Source organism: Periophthalmus magnuspinnatus, chromosome 23, assembly GCF_009829125.3.
Source record: "Periophthalmus magnuspinnatus isolate fPerMag1 chromosome 23, fPerMag1.2.pri, whole genome shotgun sequence".
In the NCBI taxonomy this organism is placed as follows: Eukaryota; Metazoa; Chordata; class Actinopteri; order Gobiiformes; family Gobiidae; genus Periophthalmus; species Periophthalmus magnuspinnatus.
In genome coordinates this window covers 2,636,083-2,652,809 of record NC_047148.1, presented here as the reverse complement: position 1 = coordinate 2,652,809, position 16,727 = coordinate 2,636,083, and the positions used below count along the sequence as shown (strand labels likewise).

Here is a 16,727-nt window from a genome sequence, read left to right as displayed (position 1 = left end):
TTCTATCAGCAGGGGGAAACCTCTCCTGTCCAGGGGATAAGGGCCCCTCGGACAGTTCAGTGTGCCTATTCCTTCAGTAATAAAGTTTCTCCACTTATATTTCCTTATTTAGTAATTGGAAAGAGGGAAGTGGCTTATTAACCCTTACCGAATGATTTGTTATAAACCTTGTGTAATCTCACTGTTGCTCAGAGGTGGAGAAAGGAGGCCTGGAGTTTTTCTCTGATGGCTCTTTCCTGGTGCTCTTCAGCATCCTGCTGCGTCCCCGCCACTTTCCACGCCGTCCGCAGTAGCTGCTCCGTCAGACTCGCCTACGGTGTATTCTTTGTGACCGGGAATCTCCTGGTTCTCATGTCTGCCGTCATCTCCTCGGCCGTCTGATAAAGCACTGTCCCTTCTTGATAAAATACTCAGTTTAGCAGGGTAGGAGGTTTGAAATCAGATGTTATGTTCCTCAAGCACTCGTTTGGCTTTAGCATATTCTCTGCATTTCTGCAGGATACTTGGAGGATAATCCTGGTCAAAATCTATTCTTCGTCCCTCCAAAAGTACCGTCTTTTTATTCCATACTTTGCGTAAAACGTCCTCCTCCTTTGGTTGTGAAGCGGGCAAATCTTATTATTGAGCGAGGCTTATCTTCGCCATTCCTATTTGGATTGGGGGGTGGGCTCTTTCAATGTCCAGGGTGATGGACTTGGGAATGTCCAAATTTCCCCGTAGTACTTTTTCCCCAGTACTCAACATGGATGAGCCCTCCGCTCCTTCTGGGATATTATACGCTCTTAGTTACTCCCTTCGGCACCAGCTCACTTGGTCAATCAGTTTGTTTTCTTGCTCACTCATAACTTTTATCATTTTAGCCAGCACTTGCTCCGCTTTTTGGACCCAGTCCTCAACATGGTTATTTTGAGTCTCTGCTTCTGTTATTTTTTGATTCACACTGGTCAAGTCGGATTTGAAGTCTTGGAATTCCTTTCAAAAGTCACATATTTTTCTCCTAGCACCATTGCCAAATTGGAGGAACTTCATCATTAGCATGTATATTAGTTTCGTTGTTACACTCCCGAGGTTGCGTGGCATCCACAGCATCTTCTTCACCTGCCTTTCCTCCCTCTTCCCCATGTTCACCCCATTTTTACCTTGAGTGCATTCTAAACTATCCTATCCTGATACTTTTACAGGATGAAATAAACAAAATGCGGGAGAGCTATCACTCTAGGCTACCATTCGGAAGGATGACGTCAACGGAATCTCAGTTTAGTCATTTTTTAGTCTTGGTTTAGTCTTGGCATGATTTAGCCATGATTTTATTAGTCTTAGCTTTGTCGTGTTTTAACCCGGTTTGCCTGGTTTGGTCGTGTTTGGTCTTGGTTTGGTTCAGATTTTGTGCAATTTACTCCTCATTTAGTCTAGTTCTAGTTCTGTTTCTATACTAAATTTCCTAAATCGTTGTCTATTTTGTGTGTCTTCAGACGCTCATTTAATCCCATTACAGTCCTCTCAAAAAACTTTCTATGTCTGCACACAGCTTGTTCATAAGCTCTGTGCATAGAGGCTTTTGGGTGAATGGCAATTCGACAGCATGTTTGAATAGTTGCATGAGGTTGGATATTGTTGCATGTTGCGAATTATAATGGAGCTGTATTTTATAAGTCACCTGTTCATAGCAACATTTCACAGTATAGTTATATGCAGTTATTATATATGTACAATATACATACACTTTTTAAAAAAACACATATGCTTTTTCCTCAGTCTGACATGAAATCAGACTAAACTTTTACTGTTTTAGGTCAAATAGGATTACCTTTTTCTGTTTGCTAAATGCCAGAATAATGAGAGATAGTTTTTTCATGACAATTTTTCATTAATGTCCAAAGTTTACATAAATTTGATTTGTATTTGTCACACTTTAAACTGTATGACTGTATCAAACGTAAGAAGGTTGTGGAAGGATATCTAAAACAATAGTTGGCAAGGATTTTGGCCCCTTTGTCTTATCAGAACTGCTATAAATGAGCCAAGTTTGTCGGCTGCCTTGCTCGCACATGCCTTTTTAGGTCTGCCTATACATTTTCAATAGGATTGAGATCAGAGATGATGGCCACTCCAAAACATTGACTTTGTTATCCTTAAGCCATTTTGTAACCTGTTTGGTAGTATGCTTCGGGTCATTGTCCATTTTGAAGACCCATTTGCGCCCAAGCTTTAACCCCTTAGCATTCCAGGTCATTTTGATGAAATTGTGTCAGAATCACTTTAAGTATATCTGCTGAGCATTTATACACTTTGGAACACACATAAAAAAAGAAAAAATTCTCATCCTCGCCTAAATTTTTGTGTGAAAATGAAGGTGTAGAAAGCTGCAGTAGGTAGCTGGGGACAAACATACACTATATCTCAACTGACAAGATTGTTGACCACTTACATTTCAAATTTGAGGTCAATACCTATAAAAATGAGAGTTTTACACTAATTTTATCATCAGTAAAACCTATCCTAATGGAGACATTTGGAGAACGTTTGGAAAAACTGCAATAACTTTTGGATGTTTCAACCCACAGACATGAATGAGAGCTCTACTGAAAACTTACACTGAGAGGAATCTGTATCTGCACACCTAGCTGCTCTATTACTGTAGATTTATATATCATATCAAAACACAATATAAAATGTATATAAAATATAGTCAAAACCAGCAGTATGGGTCAAAATACATATATATTTACAAACCACACACTGCAAACAGTGAACAAACACACACACACTTCAAAATGTAAACAAACACACACTGGAAATTAAAAACACACTCTACATGTGTACAGATTGGCATTAGCTAATGCTAATGATTACACATAATAATTTAATTGACCGACAATTAAGTCAATAGCAAAATAAACCACGCTTACTGATCAGGAACAGCATCCAGTCCATCAAAACATAAGGTCCCTCTACTCCTCAGTCCACCATGAGATCGTCAGTCGGTTCCAAGAATCGCTCTGGGTCCGAGATGCCTTTAACTTGTACAAACATCCACAGTGTCCTTGGTCGCGTGCTTCCTTTGTTTTGTCCGTTTCGTCATGTTTAAAACGCGAAACTGCTGCGTAAAATTACGCAATTATGCTCGGATCTTTGTATCCAGTCTCCTCCTTTTACGTTCGGTAGGCAAACGCTGTCTGTTTACAGGAAACCATTGCATGTCACGCATCATCATGTTCCGCTGTTCATTGACTTTAAGTGGAAAACATCACTAAACGTGTGTAATGTAACTGATTGATTCTACAAGGGGGAGAGTGGGGCGTACACTTTCAGTCATCTGTAGCACTCATTCATTGTCCGAGGCTCCAGTAACTCACAGTCCCCACTTTATTGGCCAACGTTGGTGTCAGTCACAAGCTAACAAGTTTGTTTTGCACTGAGGAACAATGTTGGCGCTGTCAGAAGTTTATTATTCTTGAAATCGACTAAAGAAATGCAAAAAAGTGACGGAGCAGATTTCACTTTCCTGCAGCAATAATTAATAATTTTTTTAAAAATTAATAATTGTTCGAATAGATGAACATGGCACCTTCAGGCATCAGGAAATTGTACCCAATAAGGAACCATAGTTGAGGAAGTCCACAGTTCTTTTCTTCAGAAGCTACCAAAGACATAGTCATCTTGATTTTCACAAATTGTAAATTTTACTGTAAAAAAAAAAAAAAAAAAAAAGCTTATGTGTCCTTTTTGTATAGTGTATGTAAACTTGATTTAAATTTTACATAGTTTTTATATCGTGTCTTTTATAGAGGGGATATTGTACAAATTGATTAACGTTATAACGTTCCCTCACCAAAACATACCTGAAGAGGTTTTAGATGTCATACATGCATGTTTGAGCAATTTTCCAACCTCTGAGCAATTTTCCAATCTTTAGCTAGAAGATTCTGTACAAGGTGCTCTGTACTCACAACCTTATGTCATCCATGCTCCACATGACAATTCCTCCATAAAATATACAAAAGCATGACACAACACTGTACACAACAACTTGGCAAACCTCAATCTTTGTGCATTCATTTAGTTAGCGGGATGCACACTGATTGTCCCGCTCTGAAGAGGGAGTGACTTAGTGTGGGGAGCAAAAGAAGGGGGGCTCAGAGCGTCAAAAAATATAAAAATATAGCATTTTCGGAACAATAAAAGGTAACTTGGTCATCTAAAATATTGCATGTGTTAGCAGTTAACATGCCATAGAAGTGTAATACCCCTCTTTAATAAATGTCTTCACTTTTTTGCTGTTCACCTCACCTACAATTATTTATGTTTATGGCCTCCTCTGTCTCATTATATGTCTACTTCTCTATTTTTAGCTTCATGTTTGTTTGTCTTTCTCTCTAGGAGCAGTACGAATTGGTTAACAAAGCAATCGCACAGCTCTTCCAGAAACAACTTTTACTCCTGGAAAGTTCATCTACTCAAATTCACGATGGCATGGTATGAACAAATAAGCACGCACACACTCCAAGTTTTATCAAGGCTGTCTGCTATTGAAGAAAGACAGGATGCAGCCCAGTAACTCACGGAGAGGGGGAAAAACACAAATAATTAGTCACCAGGGAAGGAGCAGGGAGGAGGAAGAAAGGAGAAGAGAGGACGATGGCTTAGCATCTAAACAAAGTATAAAGAAAATAAACGTTAGCTTACTTTACAGTGCTCTTCTCTATGGGAATGACAATGGATTTTATAACTTTAGAGCTGCAATATTAGTCACAGTTGAGAACTGAGTTTAGCTTAAAATTTGGATTCAATTACTTTTAATCTTTAACAGTCGCAACAAATTATTATAAAATTATTATTATTATTGTTAATAAGTTACAGTCTGTTGTCAAAAATTTATTGTATCTGTACTTTGCAGTGATATCACACCAGGGGTGTTCTTGTATGTCTATGACAAAATGTTTAGAAGTTGCCATGGTGATACAATGCACACATTAACAAACACTGCCATAACATTTTAAGATTGCTTGAAAAAGTACTAAATTGATTAAAACAACACCATTTTTGAAGCCTGTGATCAATACAAGCATTAATGGTCTTGTTTAGATGTTTCATTTTCATCAAAAAGGTGAGCGTGATAACTAAAAAACAGGTGGCCTATTCTAACTACCTTATAACTGTAATGTTATTTGAGAGGGATGTTTAGCAGCACAAGTCAGCTTCCCTGTTGTAGTTCCAGCTAAGTCAGCTCTTTCTGGTCAGATTGCATTCAATTAAAACTCAGATTAAAGTCTAATTTGAGTAACACTGCTTTAGACAGAGCAATGCCTACAGTTAGCATCACACCACCAGGGAATATTGGACATAAGCTGCAAAGTATCAATTGCTGTGGTATCAGAATTTGTCAGTACTGAGCCTTTTTCCTTACTATCAAAATTAGGTTTGAAATTTTTATCCCATGATACTTAATCAAATTGGAGATCATGCCCCCAGTCTCTTGTCTAAGCGCATGAGAGTGGAGGAGTCATGGTTTCACTCAGATCAGATTTGACAAAGGCGTTCACTGGCACTGCTCCAAAATCTCACTTCCTGCTTCGGAAGTTCTGATGACATCACTGCTCACCCATAATGCACTTGGAGCCTGAGAATAGCTACATCCGCTGGGAAAGAGGGAGAGACACTCAAAACGTTACTTACAAAACACTGGTGGCTGCAGTCTGGTTTTCAAGCAGTTTAATAGACCTAAATTGAGTTTTTTGGAATTTTAACTGTTTTATATTGGTGTGGGTTCAAAAAATATATAAACTTGACTGTGTGTTTTGTTTCATTCACATATTTTGCAGATTTAAATATTCCTGCATGTAAAAATAGTGCTACCTAGCGATGTCATTATGTGGTGAAGTGCTCCTCCATATTTTTAAAATCCATACACCTTTATCAGACTTATAGTTATAATTTCAGTGCTTAAAGGCCCTGTACCTGATTTTTGTCAGGTGTATTTGTACTGCCCCAGTACAGCAATATCATATAAGGAGCTCAAAATTAAACCACCTTATGCTGTACACATCTAATTATAGAACATTCTGTTCTGTTGTCAGCATGCTATCTTTTGTTATCATTACAAAACTCAATGGCAAAACTCTGCTCTGGCCTCTGAAAGTTGTGAAAAGTGTTTATAAAATTGGGATGCTAGAAATGTGTTGAGAAGCTACGGAGCTTTATATGGGGATAGCATATAGTGGTCTCATTTTGATATGAAGAGCTGCTTTTACATTGTATCTGTAATGGTTGACCCAAAATACATTTTACTTTTTTAGAGGGAAAAAAACAGGTCTTTGCAGGACGAAATGTGTGTGTGGTACACTATCACTGACCTATTCTGCCCTGTTTGTCATAGGGCTTTTGGTAACTGAAGATGTTTTTGTCGTCATATTATTTTTTTATATAATTAACAAGGAAGAAAGATGGTATTTTCGATTGTGACATTAGTTTTAGACCCTACATTACAGCTTATTGTGTTAAAAATTTTTATAATGTAAGTTATACACGAGAATGCAGTCTGCTAAAAACAAGTTGCATGCAACAGCACAATGGCCTAAATTTTCCTTATCAATATGTGAGATCAGCCTTGCATAAATAGGAACTAGTTTTTATGATTTAATTTATGTACTATTTGGCTGATGAGGTGTGTTTTATTTTGTGCAGGATGAAAGTAGTCCAGACAAATCTCGCCAACAATCAGATGAAGACAGATGGGACACGCCTCCTCCAAAACCTCCGCGAATCAGAAGGTGAGATTTAAGAAAAAATTGTCTTTATTGAGTTTCTCCATTAAAACAAGCATATGTCAATAGTACAATGCAATATAGATTTTGTAGATGTAGAAAAAACTATAAATCATTGCCATGTAGAATGAAATGTATCTAACTTACGCTTTAACAGGTACCCTACTTTTACATTATTATGTCATTACATCTATCATTAAGATGGTGAGACATGTTCTCTTGAACGGGTAAACTGTGCTTACATTCGTTTTAGGGCTTGGCTAATTCAACTTCAACTTTGCCATTGTTTTTCTAGCAAATACATTTTCTACCTTAATTTCCTGAACATAGACAATATAGATTTTTAGAGATAAAATCTTGCAATTGTCCATTGTAAATTTTTTACACTTTGTTTTCATATTATGATAATGGTGATTTGTTGTAAATATTATCGGACCTTCCTCTCTGCTCAAACTATTAAATAAATGTCAACAAATTGTCCAAAATACCTCTCATCCATAAGTACAAATGCTTTCATTTTTCACAGCTCTGTTCTTTCTATTTTCCTAGTTTCTTTGGTTTAATCTAATGTCTATAGCCAATTCCCATTTTAAACTCTATATGTGACACAGTAGGGAGTGCTCCACTTTCACTCCAGTCTTCTTGCCTTTTTTACCACTCTCTCCTACTTCTCTTTAGTCTGTGTACTTCTAACAGAGACTCATATTTTATAATAACTCCATTAACAAGATTGGTGGAAAAGGTAAACTGTCATTTTTGTAATTTTTCTTGAGGAGGGTACACCACCTACTTGGCTCTATGGACATGTTATTGCTTTACCTGAAATGTTCCACAGTATGGCATTAAACGTGTCTATCTCTACCATAGACTGTATAAAGACGTGGACTGACATGAGTGTGACCTCACCCATAGCGTTTGGCTCCAGTCAAATCAAGCTGGTCAAGGCTAGCAGTTATACAGTCCCTGATAAAAGTCTTGTTGCTTATCCATTTTGTAGAAACAAAAGCTTATAACCCGACTTGAAATTTATCAATTGGTTTTAGAAATGTCTTATATGAAAGCTAAAACCCTCCCAAATTATGCTCAATATGCTAAAATAAAGTTTTCTGGGTGATCCAAGATTCACCCAGAAAACGGTTAAATTTGGTGGCGGAAAAATCATGGTCTGGGGTTACATCCAGTATGGGGGTGTGCGAGACGTTTGCAGGGTGGAAGGCAATATCAATAGCTTAAAATATCAAGAAGTGTTAGCTACCTCTTACATTCCCAACCATAAAAGGGGTCAAATTTTGCAGCAGGATGGTGCTCCATCGCTTACTTCTATCTCTACATCAAAGTTCCTCAAGGCGAAGAAGATCAAGGTGCTCCAGGACTGGCCAGCCCAATCACCAGACATGAACATCATTGAGCATGTCTGGGGTAGAATGAAAGAGGAAGCATGGAAGGCGAAACCAAAGAATCTTGATGAACTCTGGGAGGCATGTAAGACTGCTTTCTTTGCTATTCCTGATGACTTCATCAACAAATTGTATGAATCATTGTGGAACCGCATGGATGCAGTCCTTCAAGCTCATGGAAGTCATACAAGATATTAAATATGGATCTCACAGCACCACTACTTAATTTACTGATGTTATGCAACATATTTTTGTATTTGAAGTAAATTATTTCTTCAATTTTCTGTAGACGACAAAACTTTTGTCTTGCCAAAATCTGACCTTTCTGTGTTCATTAAATGATCAATCTTTCTTCAGTGAAGCAAATTTATTTTAGTATATTGAGCATAATTTGGGAGGGTTTTAGCTTTCATATGAGACATTTCTAAGACCAATCAATTAATTTAAAGTCAGGTTATAAGCTTTTGTTTCTACAAAATGGATAAGCGACAAGACTTTTGTCAAGGACTGTAGAGGCAAATTTGGAACAGAGTTCCATATTTGGAATTCCAACCGTGGGTAGCATAGCAACCGAAGAGCCAATTCAGAACCAGGCTGTTTAAAGTAACTCCCCTTCCTACCCGCACCACTGATTTAGCAGGGAGCAGGGCTTAGCTACGCTGTCAATTAAACCTATTGCTAATGCGCGCGGGAGCGACCTTGGAGAAGAAGGCACTTTATTTGTTTGTTATTTATGTTCATATCTTGGGTTACGGACAAAGCAGCATAATAAAAACATGAGGATCATGTATAGTGGGTTAATATGAACATTTTAAGACCAAAATGACAAGCCTGACAGTAGCAGTTACAGAGGGAGGTGCGACATTTTTTCAATGTAAAGTGACTGGGTATTCAATTGGAGTCAGCGGAACCGGCAACGCCTCCATGCTCATTTCTATTTGAAATGCAGTGGCTAGTGTGTTTGCTATAACCAAGTTATAGGTCTTTGGAAAGGGCCCCCATTCATAATGAGAATGCATGTTCTTCAAGCTTTTTGAACAATATTATTATTATTTTTTTTTTTTTAAACAATACTTATTAAAGTCAGGGCCCAGCCGGGCCCTGTCCAAAAGAGCGACGTGGCACCGTCGTCCTGTGGACACACCACCTGTGGGAGGATCCGTAAGGTGCGGGTGCGAAGAGATCTGGGTGGCAGTCAAAGGCAGGGGCCTCGATGACCAGATCTCCGGACAAGGAGACTGGCTCTGGGGACATGGAATGTCACCTCGCTGGGAGGGAACTAGCCTGAGCTTGTGCGGGAGGTTGAGCATTACCGACTAGATATAGTCGGCCTCACCTCCTCGCACAGCTTGGGCTATAGAACCCAACTCCTTGAGAGGGGCTGGACTCTCCATTTCTCTGCCGTTGCCCGCGGGGAGTGGCAGGGAGGTGGTGTGGACTTGCTCACTGCCCCACAGCTCAGCCGCCACATGTTGGAGTTCACCACGGTGAACCAGAGGGTTGCGTCCCTGCACCTCCGGATCGGGGACAGGTCTCTAACTGTTGTGTCGGCATATGGGCCTAACAGCAGTGCAGTACCCGGCCTTCTTGAAGTCCCTGAGAGGGGTACTAGACGTTGCACCAGCACGGGGGTTGTTCTCCTTGGGCACTTCAATGCCCATATCTGTAACGACAGTGACACCAGGTGGGGCGTGATTGGGAAGAACGGCCTCCCTGATCTGAACCTAAGCAGTGTTTTGTTATTGGACTTCTGTGCTAGTCAGTTTGTCCATAACTAACACCATGTTCGAGCACAAAGGTGTCGATCAGTGCACATGGCACCAGGACACCCTAGGCCGGAGGTTGATGATCGATTTTGTTGTCGTGTCATCTGATCTCCGGCTACTTATCTTGGATGACTCAAGTAAGGGATGTCGTCAGGCTGAAGAAGGAGTCCTATTGAGCCTTGTTGGCTTGTGGGACTCCTGAGGCAGCTGACGAGTACCAGCAAGCCAAGCATGCCGCGACTTGTGCGGTCACAGAGGCAAAACTTCGGGGTTGGGAGGAGTTCAGGGAGGCCATGGAGGAGGACTATGGGACAGCCTCAAAGAGATTCTGGCAAACCGTCCGACGCCTCAGGAGGGGGAAGCAGTGCTTCACCAACACTGCTTACAGTGTGGGTGGAGAGCTGCTGACCTCGACTGGGAATGTTGTCGGGCAGTGGAAGGAATACTCTGAGGATCTCCTCAATCCCACCGTCACGTCTTCTGAGGAGGAAGCAGAGACAGGGGTCCTGGAGGTGGAGGATGTCCATCACCCTAGCTGAAGTCACCAAGGTTGTTGGCAAGCTCCTTGGTGGCAAGGCTCCAGGGGTGGACGAGATCCGTCCTGAGTATCTCAAGTCTCTGGATGTTGTGGGGCTGCCTTGGCTGACACATCTCTGCAACATTGCTTGGCAGTCGAGGACAGTACCTCTGGACTGGCAGACTGGGGTGGCGGTCACTCTGTATAAGAAGGGGGACCGGAGGGTGTGTTCCAATTAGAGACGAATCACTCTCCTCAGCTTTCCTGGTAAGGTCTCTTCCAGGGCACTGGAGAGTAGAATTCAGCCAATCCTGCCCTTTGTCACTGGTTCTGTTCATTATATTTATGGACAGAATTTCTAGCCGCAGCCAGGGGCTGGAGGGGGCCTGGTTTGGGAGCCACAGGATCTCATCTCTGCTGTTTACAGATGATGATGTCCTGATGGCTTCATCGAGCCAGGACCTGCAGCGGGTACTGGGGTGAATTGCAGCCAAGTGTGAATTGGCTGGGATTAGAATCAGCTCCTCTAAATCCAATGCAATGGTTTTCGACCGGAAAAAGGAGGATTGCCCTCTTCGGGTGTGTGGCGAGTGTCTGCCTCAAGTGGAGGAGTTCAAGTATCTCGGGGTCTTGTGCAGTGTCTGCAGAGATGTGGTCGCTGTATCGGTCTGTTATAGTAAAGAAGGAGCTGAGTCAAAAGGCTAAGCTCTTGATTTACTAGTCAATCTACGTTCCTACCCTCACCTATGGTCATGAGCTGTGGGTAATGACCGAAAGGACAAGATCGTGGATACAAATGGGTTTCCTCTGTAGGGTGGCCGGGCGCACCCTTAGGGATAGGGTGGGGACCCGTGCTCCTACACGTCGAGAGGAACCAGCTGAGGTGGCTTGGGCATCTGTTCAGGATGCCTCCTGGATGCCTCTCTAGGGAGATGTTCCGGGCATGTTCCACTGGTAGGAGGCCCCGGGGAAGAACCAGGACACGCTGGTATGGGAACGCCTTGGGGTCCCACCGGAGGAGCTGGATCACGTGTCTGGGATGAGGAAAGTCTTGTTTTATGGGAAAGCAGCATTTTTCTTGTAATTCTTATTTTGGGATGAAGCTGCTTGTGATCTGTTTATACAAGAAAGCCATTTCCCTGAACCAAGACCAACATGCAAATTTGAACTTTTGAAACTGCAGCTAAAATAATAAAGTTTGGTTGGAAAATGTGGGAATGCTACCACATGCATTAACGTTCAAACTTATGATCTACAAATATTGAACAAATATTTTTTTGTTAGGAAATGGCTTCATAAACTCTCCAGTGGTCCAAAGTAATTCCTTACTTTCTTTATGCATTCCAAGCATCTTAATTATTCACAACAATGAGTTTATAAGCATTTTTCACAACTTTCAGAGGCCAGAATGAAGTTTTTCTGCCACGGTAGAGCTAACTACAGCTAGCTTGCTAACATTCACTTTCTGATAATGGGACATTAAAAACTCTTTATAATTACACAGTAAACATTTTTTTACTTCAAGAGCTACTTACACAATATATCAGTACTGAGACATCATAAATTATTCATAGGTTTCAGACAAATAATACCTGCCTAATATGAAGGACTTTAAAAGATATAATATTTGAATTGTTTAATTGCTGTGACCATGGAGGACAGTTGCCAGTGCTTGAAATCCATGAATACCTGAAATTCGAATTTTGCATTCCTTCAGAACTGTATTCAGTGAATGGCACGGTGTACTGTGACGCTTTTAGAAGCCCAGAAGGTTGCACTGTATATCATTTCTACAATCTATTCAATGATTCCATTTACGTTACAAAAATAATACTTCAGATCTTTTATAATTCACTCAGACATTCACCTTGCACTGTATTTTATTTATTTTCTTTTAATGTGAGCCTAAAGGAATCCACTCAAGATCATGAAGCCGGAGTGTATTCCAGTGATGCAGGAACTATTTTTATCTACATAGTCCACATTCTGCGAATACACTCCTTCTGGGTCACTCTGTTTTTAAGAGCGGAGGAAAACCTTTAAATATGTGTGTGCGAGGGCGGGTATTTATCACATTGTGGGGACTCAAATCTGTACACTCCCCACTAATTTAAGTGAATAATAATCCGGTCACCATCATGGAAACCTTTTGTTATTAGATCAGAATCTTGGTTTTAAGTGCAGATGTGGGTTAAAATAGTTACTACTTGCCAAAGCTAAATGCTGACCTTAACCTGTGTGTGCGTGTGTGTACATCTGTGTGTAAATGTGTTTGTGGGGGAGTGCAAATTTGTAAAAAAAATAAAATAAAATAAAATAAAAAGTTCACTATTGCTAACAAGGTTACTGCTATCATTGTTGTATGGGTGGAAGGATATCAACAGCTGTCAAAATTCAGATGTAAAAAACAGATTTAATTTTCAAACATTTTATAATAACTATACTTTAACTTCACTTTAAAGCTACAGTATGCAACTTTCTAGAGGTGAGACATGCTTGAGTCCATGGAAATATAGATGAATACGGCATGAATAAGAATACGGCATGGATATGGCATACTGTGGAGGATGGCCAAAGAAACATTTCCATGAAAACAAACAGAAGGAAGCCCTCCTCCAGGCCAAATAAGAGTCAGGTTTGTAGAGATACAACCCTGCTCAGAATAAGGACACATGTATTTCTATGTTTTTGGCTGCAGGTTACATACTGTGGCTTTGATTTGCTGTAATAAAGCCTGAAAAAAGACTACACCTTTCATGCTGTAACAAGGCTAATTGAACATAAAAACATCAAATTGAACATAAGACACTGAGGAGATGCATTTGATAAAGATTAGGTCACTTATAATGTGCTTGGCAGTTCATGCAACTTGAGTATTCTTCTAGCAGCAGTGAACCACAAGAGAAAGAGGCCTGTATCTGTCGCTTTTATGTGGTAAATATGCAAAGCCTGGCAATACCCTCTGCGGTCAATCTACCTCTGCACAGTAGTGGGAAGTTTCTGTTTTTGAGGGCAAACTGAACTGAAGTGACTGTACCCAATTTTTTTCCCTGTAGTTGAGCAGTTTGTTATGCCACAGTACAAATATATTGTAAAAGCAGCTATTGATACAGTGCATCATGTTGGGGGTGTTCTACATGTATGTCTATGGTGGAAAGGTGATCAGTTAAATTTTTTTATTTTGAAAACCTAAGAAACAAAATACAAAATTGATTTAAACAAAACATTTTCAGAAACCTGTGATCAATACGAGCGTTCATGGTCCTGTTTAGGTGTTTGATTTTTAACACAAAAGGTGAGAGTGACTAAGTGAGAAACTGTCTAGCTAGCTTGTGACTGTAATGTTGGCTGGAACTACAGGTGAGATGATTTGACCAGTTAAACAAGTCCCTTTCAGATAAGTCAGTTCTTTATGATCAGACTGTCTGAAGCTCTATTACTCAAATTAAAATAAAGCTCAGATTAAATTTTTAACACAGAGCAGTGCCTACAGTCGCATCAATGCCCCAGGGCATGTTGATGACAACAGCTGCAAAGTATCAATTACGGTCAAAATGGCAGATGTTGTTTTATCCTCTGAATCAGGAAGTGCACTGTTTGCATGCTAGTTGTTCTTAGCTTTATCATCATGGCAAAACTGAAAGTTGAGAAACACTCAACTCACAAAATTGTGGCCAATAATTCGGATTCTAGGAATCCAGTTCACCTTATTCCAGATGTTGCTGTGGACCATAAAGCTGTTTTAAAGCCCCCCAGCTTTGTTGACTTGTTGGTCACATGGAACATTGAATATTTTACACAAATCAACCTACTTTTTATCAGATTTTATTGACACAAGTTTTGTGTGATTTAAATCAATGGGATTGCCGCTAAAAAAATACCACAACGAAAGTGTAATTTTATACCATTTAGAGACAAAAGTGTGAGGGGTGAGATAAGTGGTAAGTGAGGAATAACTTTGGACTGATGCAAACAATTTGTTTTTCTATGTTGAAGACAAGCTATTTGTTTGTGTAGAACATTATGAGACTAACACATTCATGCTTTCTTTTAACATCTTCCTTCCTGTTGAACTCAGCCAGCTTCACTCATTGTAAACCATAATAGTTTATAGTGTCTTGTAGGGCTGGGAGATTAGAATCTAATCACAATCACAATTTGAATGTAATATCCTGTTTTATCAAAGGTGCTATGTGTAACTTTTTTGGTGGTAGCGCTTGCTTGTATCCACAGAGATGCTACTTTGTCTGGAATGTTCCACATTGCGGCATTGAACAAACCAATCTTGCATTTATTGTATTGTATATTTTTAGTGCTCAGAAAAAACCTAGAAAATCAGATATTCTTTTTGTGAGTGGAGAGTGGCCTGGTGGTGTCACCTATTTTTCAAGTTTAATGCCAAACTGTGGAACATTCCAGGAAAAGCAATAACATTTCCATGGAGACAAGCAAGTGGGAGACAATCAGAAAAGTTGTGTAGTGCATTGTTAGTAGAATGCCTGCTACAAAAATCTTCTGAAATGCATGAGATTCTTGTGTCAGTTCATAATTCAGTCTCCTATTTCTATCTTTGTTTTCTCTAAGTTTTTGTTTTTGCTTCAGTTTTGTTTCCACAAAGAGCCATTAAAGTTTCATTTGATTTTTGAGGCTTAAATAGACCGGTTCAGATCAGGTCTCCATGGAAACGGAGCTTATTGTTAAATATATCTTCTGCCGCACCAACCCCCTCCACACAGTCATCTATTTTTCATTACAATTTTTTTTAAGAGTTTAGTTTACTGCACAATTTCACTATAAGAGTTTTTAAGCTAAAAGTTTATATTAGTTCGTTTTTTATGGTTTCCTACAGTGACCTAGTTTCATTTTCCCTAATTTTTACTTAAAATACCTATTTCCTTTATGTACCTTTTCAGATGACAATATTGATACTTTACAGCTGATATCTCAACATTCTCTGGTGATGTGATGCAAACTAGAGGCACTACTCTGTCTGAAGCTGTTATTCAAGTTAGACTTTAATCAGTGCTATATTTTAACACAATCTGACCAGAAAGAACTGCTGGAATTATAACAGGTGAGCTGATTTTGTAGTTGTACCTCTCAAATAACATTACAGTTACAAGCTAGTCAGCAGTAGCCAACTGTTTTTCAGTTAGTCACGCTCACCCTTTTTTTGTTAAACCTCAAAAACATAGTCATAAGCATTTGCAGTGATCATGGGTTCCTAAAAATGTGTAGTTTAAATACATTTTTTTATCATATTTCTTGAAATTTTAATATGTTTGCTATTTACATTTAGGATTTGAGGACAGGTATGCTAACTAGGTTTTGGTGACATGTGAGGACTTTTGCTTATTAAAAAAATAAATAAAAATAGTTTTGAATTGTTAATTGCTATAGTAACGATGTTAGATTTTTCTACACTAGCTTAGAAAACAGAAGGACATTCCCACATGCAACATGAAAGAATATTATCTGCACTAGTTAAAATTACTTGAATACAAAATATCTTGATGTGGTGTTGATTGATTTAGTGAACTTAGATCAAATCTGTCCAAAAAACAACTAGTTACCTCAACCCCTTTTCAAGTCAAAATCGTATTCATAGGTTTCAGTTCAGTGTGCTGTATGATGCCATTTTGATGATGGTTGACAATTCAAAAGATTTAATCATTTATTTTGAATTCTTAATTGCTATGGAAGAGGTCCTAACTTTTTATCATTCTGAAACCCATGGATAGTTGTATTTGCATTGTTTTATTGTGTTTATGCTTAATGAAGAGTTAGAACAGTGCTTATAAATTAATTGTATTTTATTATCATTAATTTGTGACAAATGTATTTAAACTATACAAATCAAGATGAATACATTTTGCAGTGTATTGCTGTTGGGTCAGTTCTTGGTTTTAGTCATGTGCTCCTGAGTTAGCTCAGTAATCTCTGCCACATCCTTTTACTGTAAAAATTTTGACTACTCATTTAAATATACAACTGCTGCCGTGAGTAACTTTCTTCTACCCTCTAAAACTGTCATATAAAAATGTAAAAGGTCTGTGGATTACGTCCCTTTTGTGCCATCTACTGGGTAAGATCTGTTAGTAAGGGATATTTGACATAATGTTGCAATATTGTTCATTTAAAATGGTTCAAACAAAAAGTAAAAAAGTTATGATTGAACTTAAAGGTACACTATGCACTAAGCTAGTGAAGTCTGCCACCTGCTTTGTCTCCATGGTGATAATGTGTGCCTGGAATGTTCCACAGTATGGCATTAAAACCTGTT

The 16,727-nt window shown here is 39.2% G+C and overlaps 1 protein-coding gene across 6 annotated transcripts in view; it reads left to right on the top strand.

The window, feature by feature from the left end:
- The window catches only part of ptpn12 (protein tyrosine phosphatase non-receptor type 12), a 111,018-nt gene that overhangs the window by 71,714 nt on the left and 22,577 nt on the right, over positions 1-16,727 (top strand). For all 6 annotated transcript variants that reach the window (XM_055231914.1, XM_055231915.1, XM_055231912.1 and 3 more), the window contains exons 11-12: positions 4,381-4,476; positions 6,685-6,770. In XM_055231914.1, the coding sequence (XP_055087889.1) occupies positions 4,381-4,476; positions 6,685-6,770 (182 nt within the window). The remainder of the gene's footprint in view (positions 1-4,380; positions 4,477-6,684; positions 6,771-16,727) is intronic.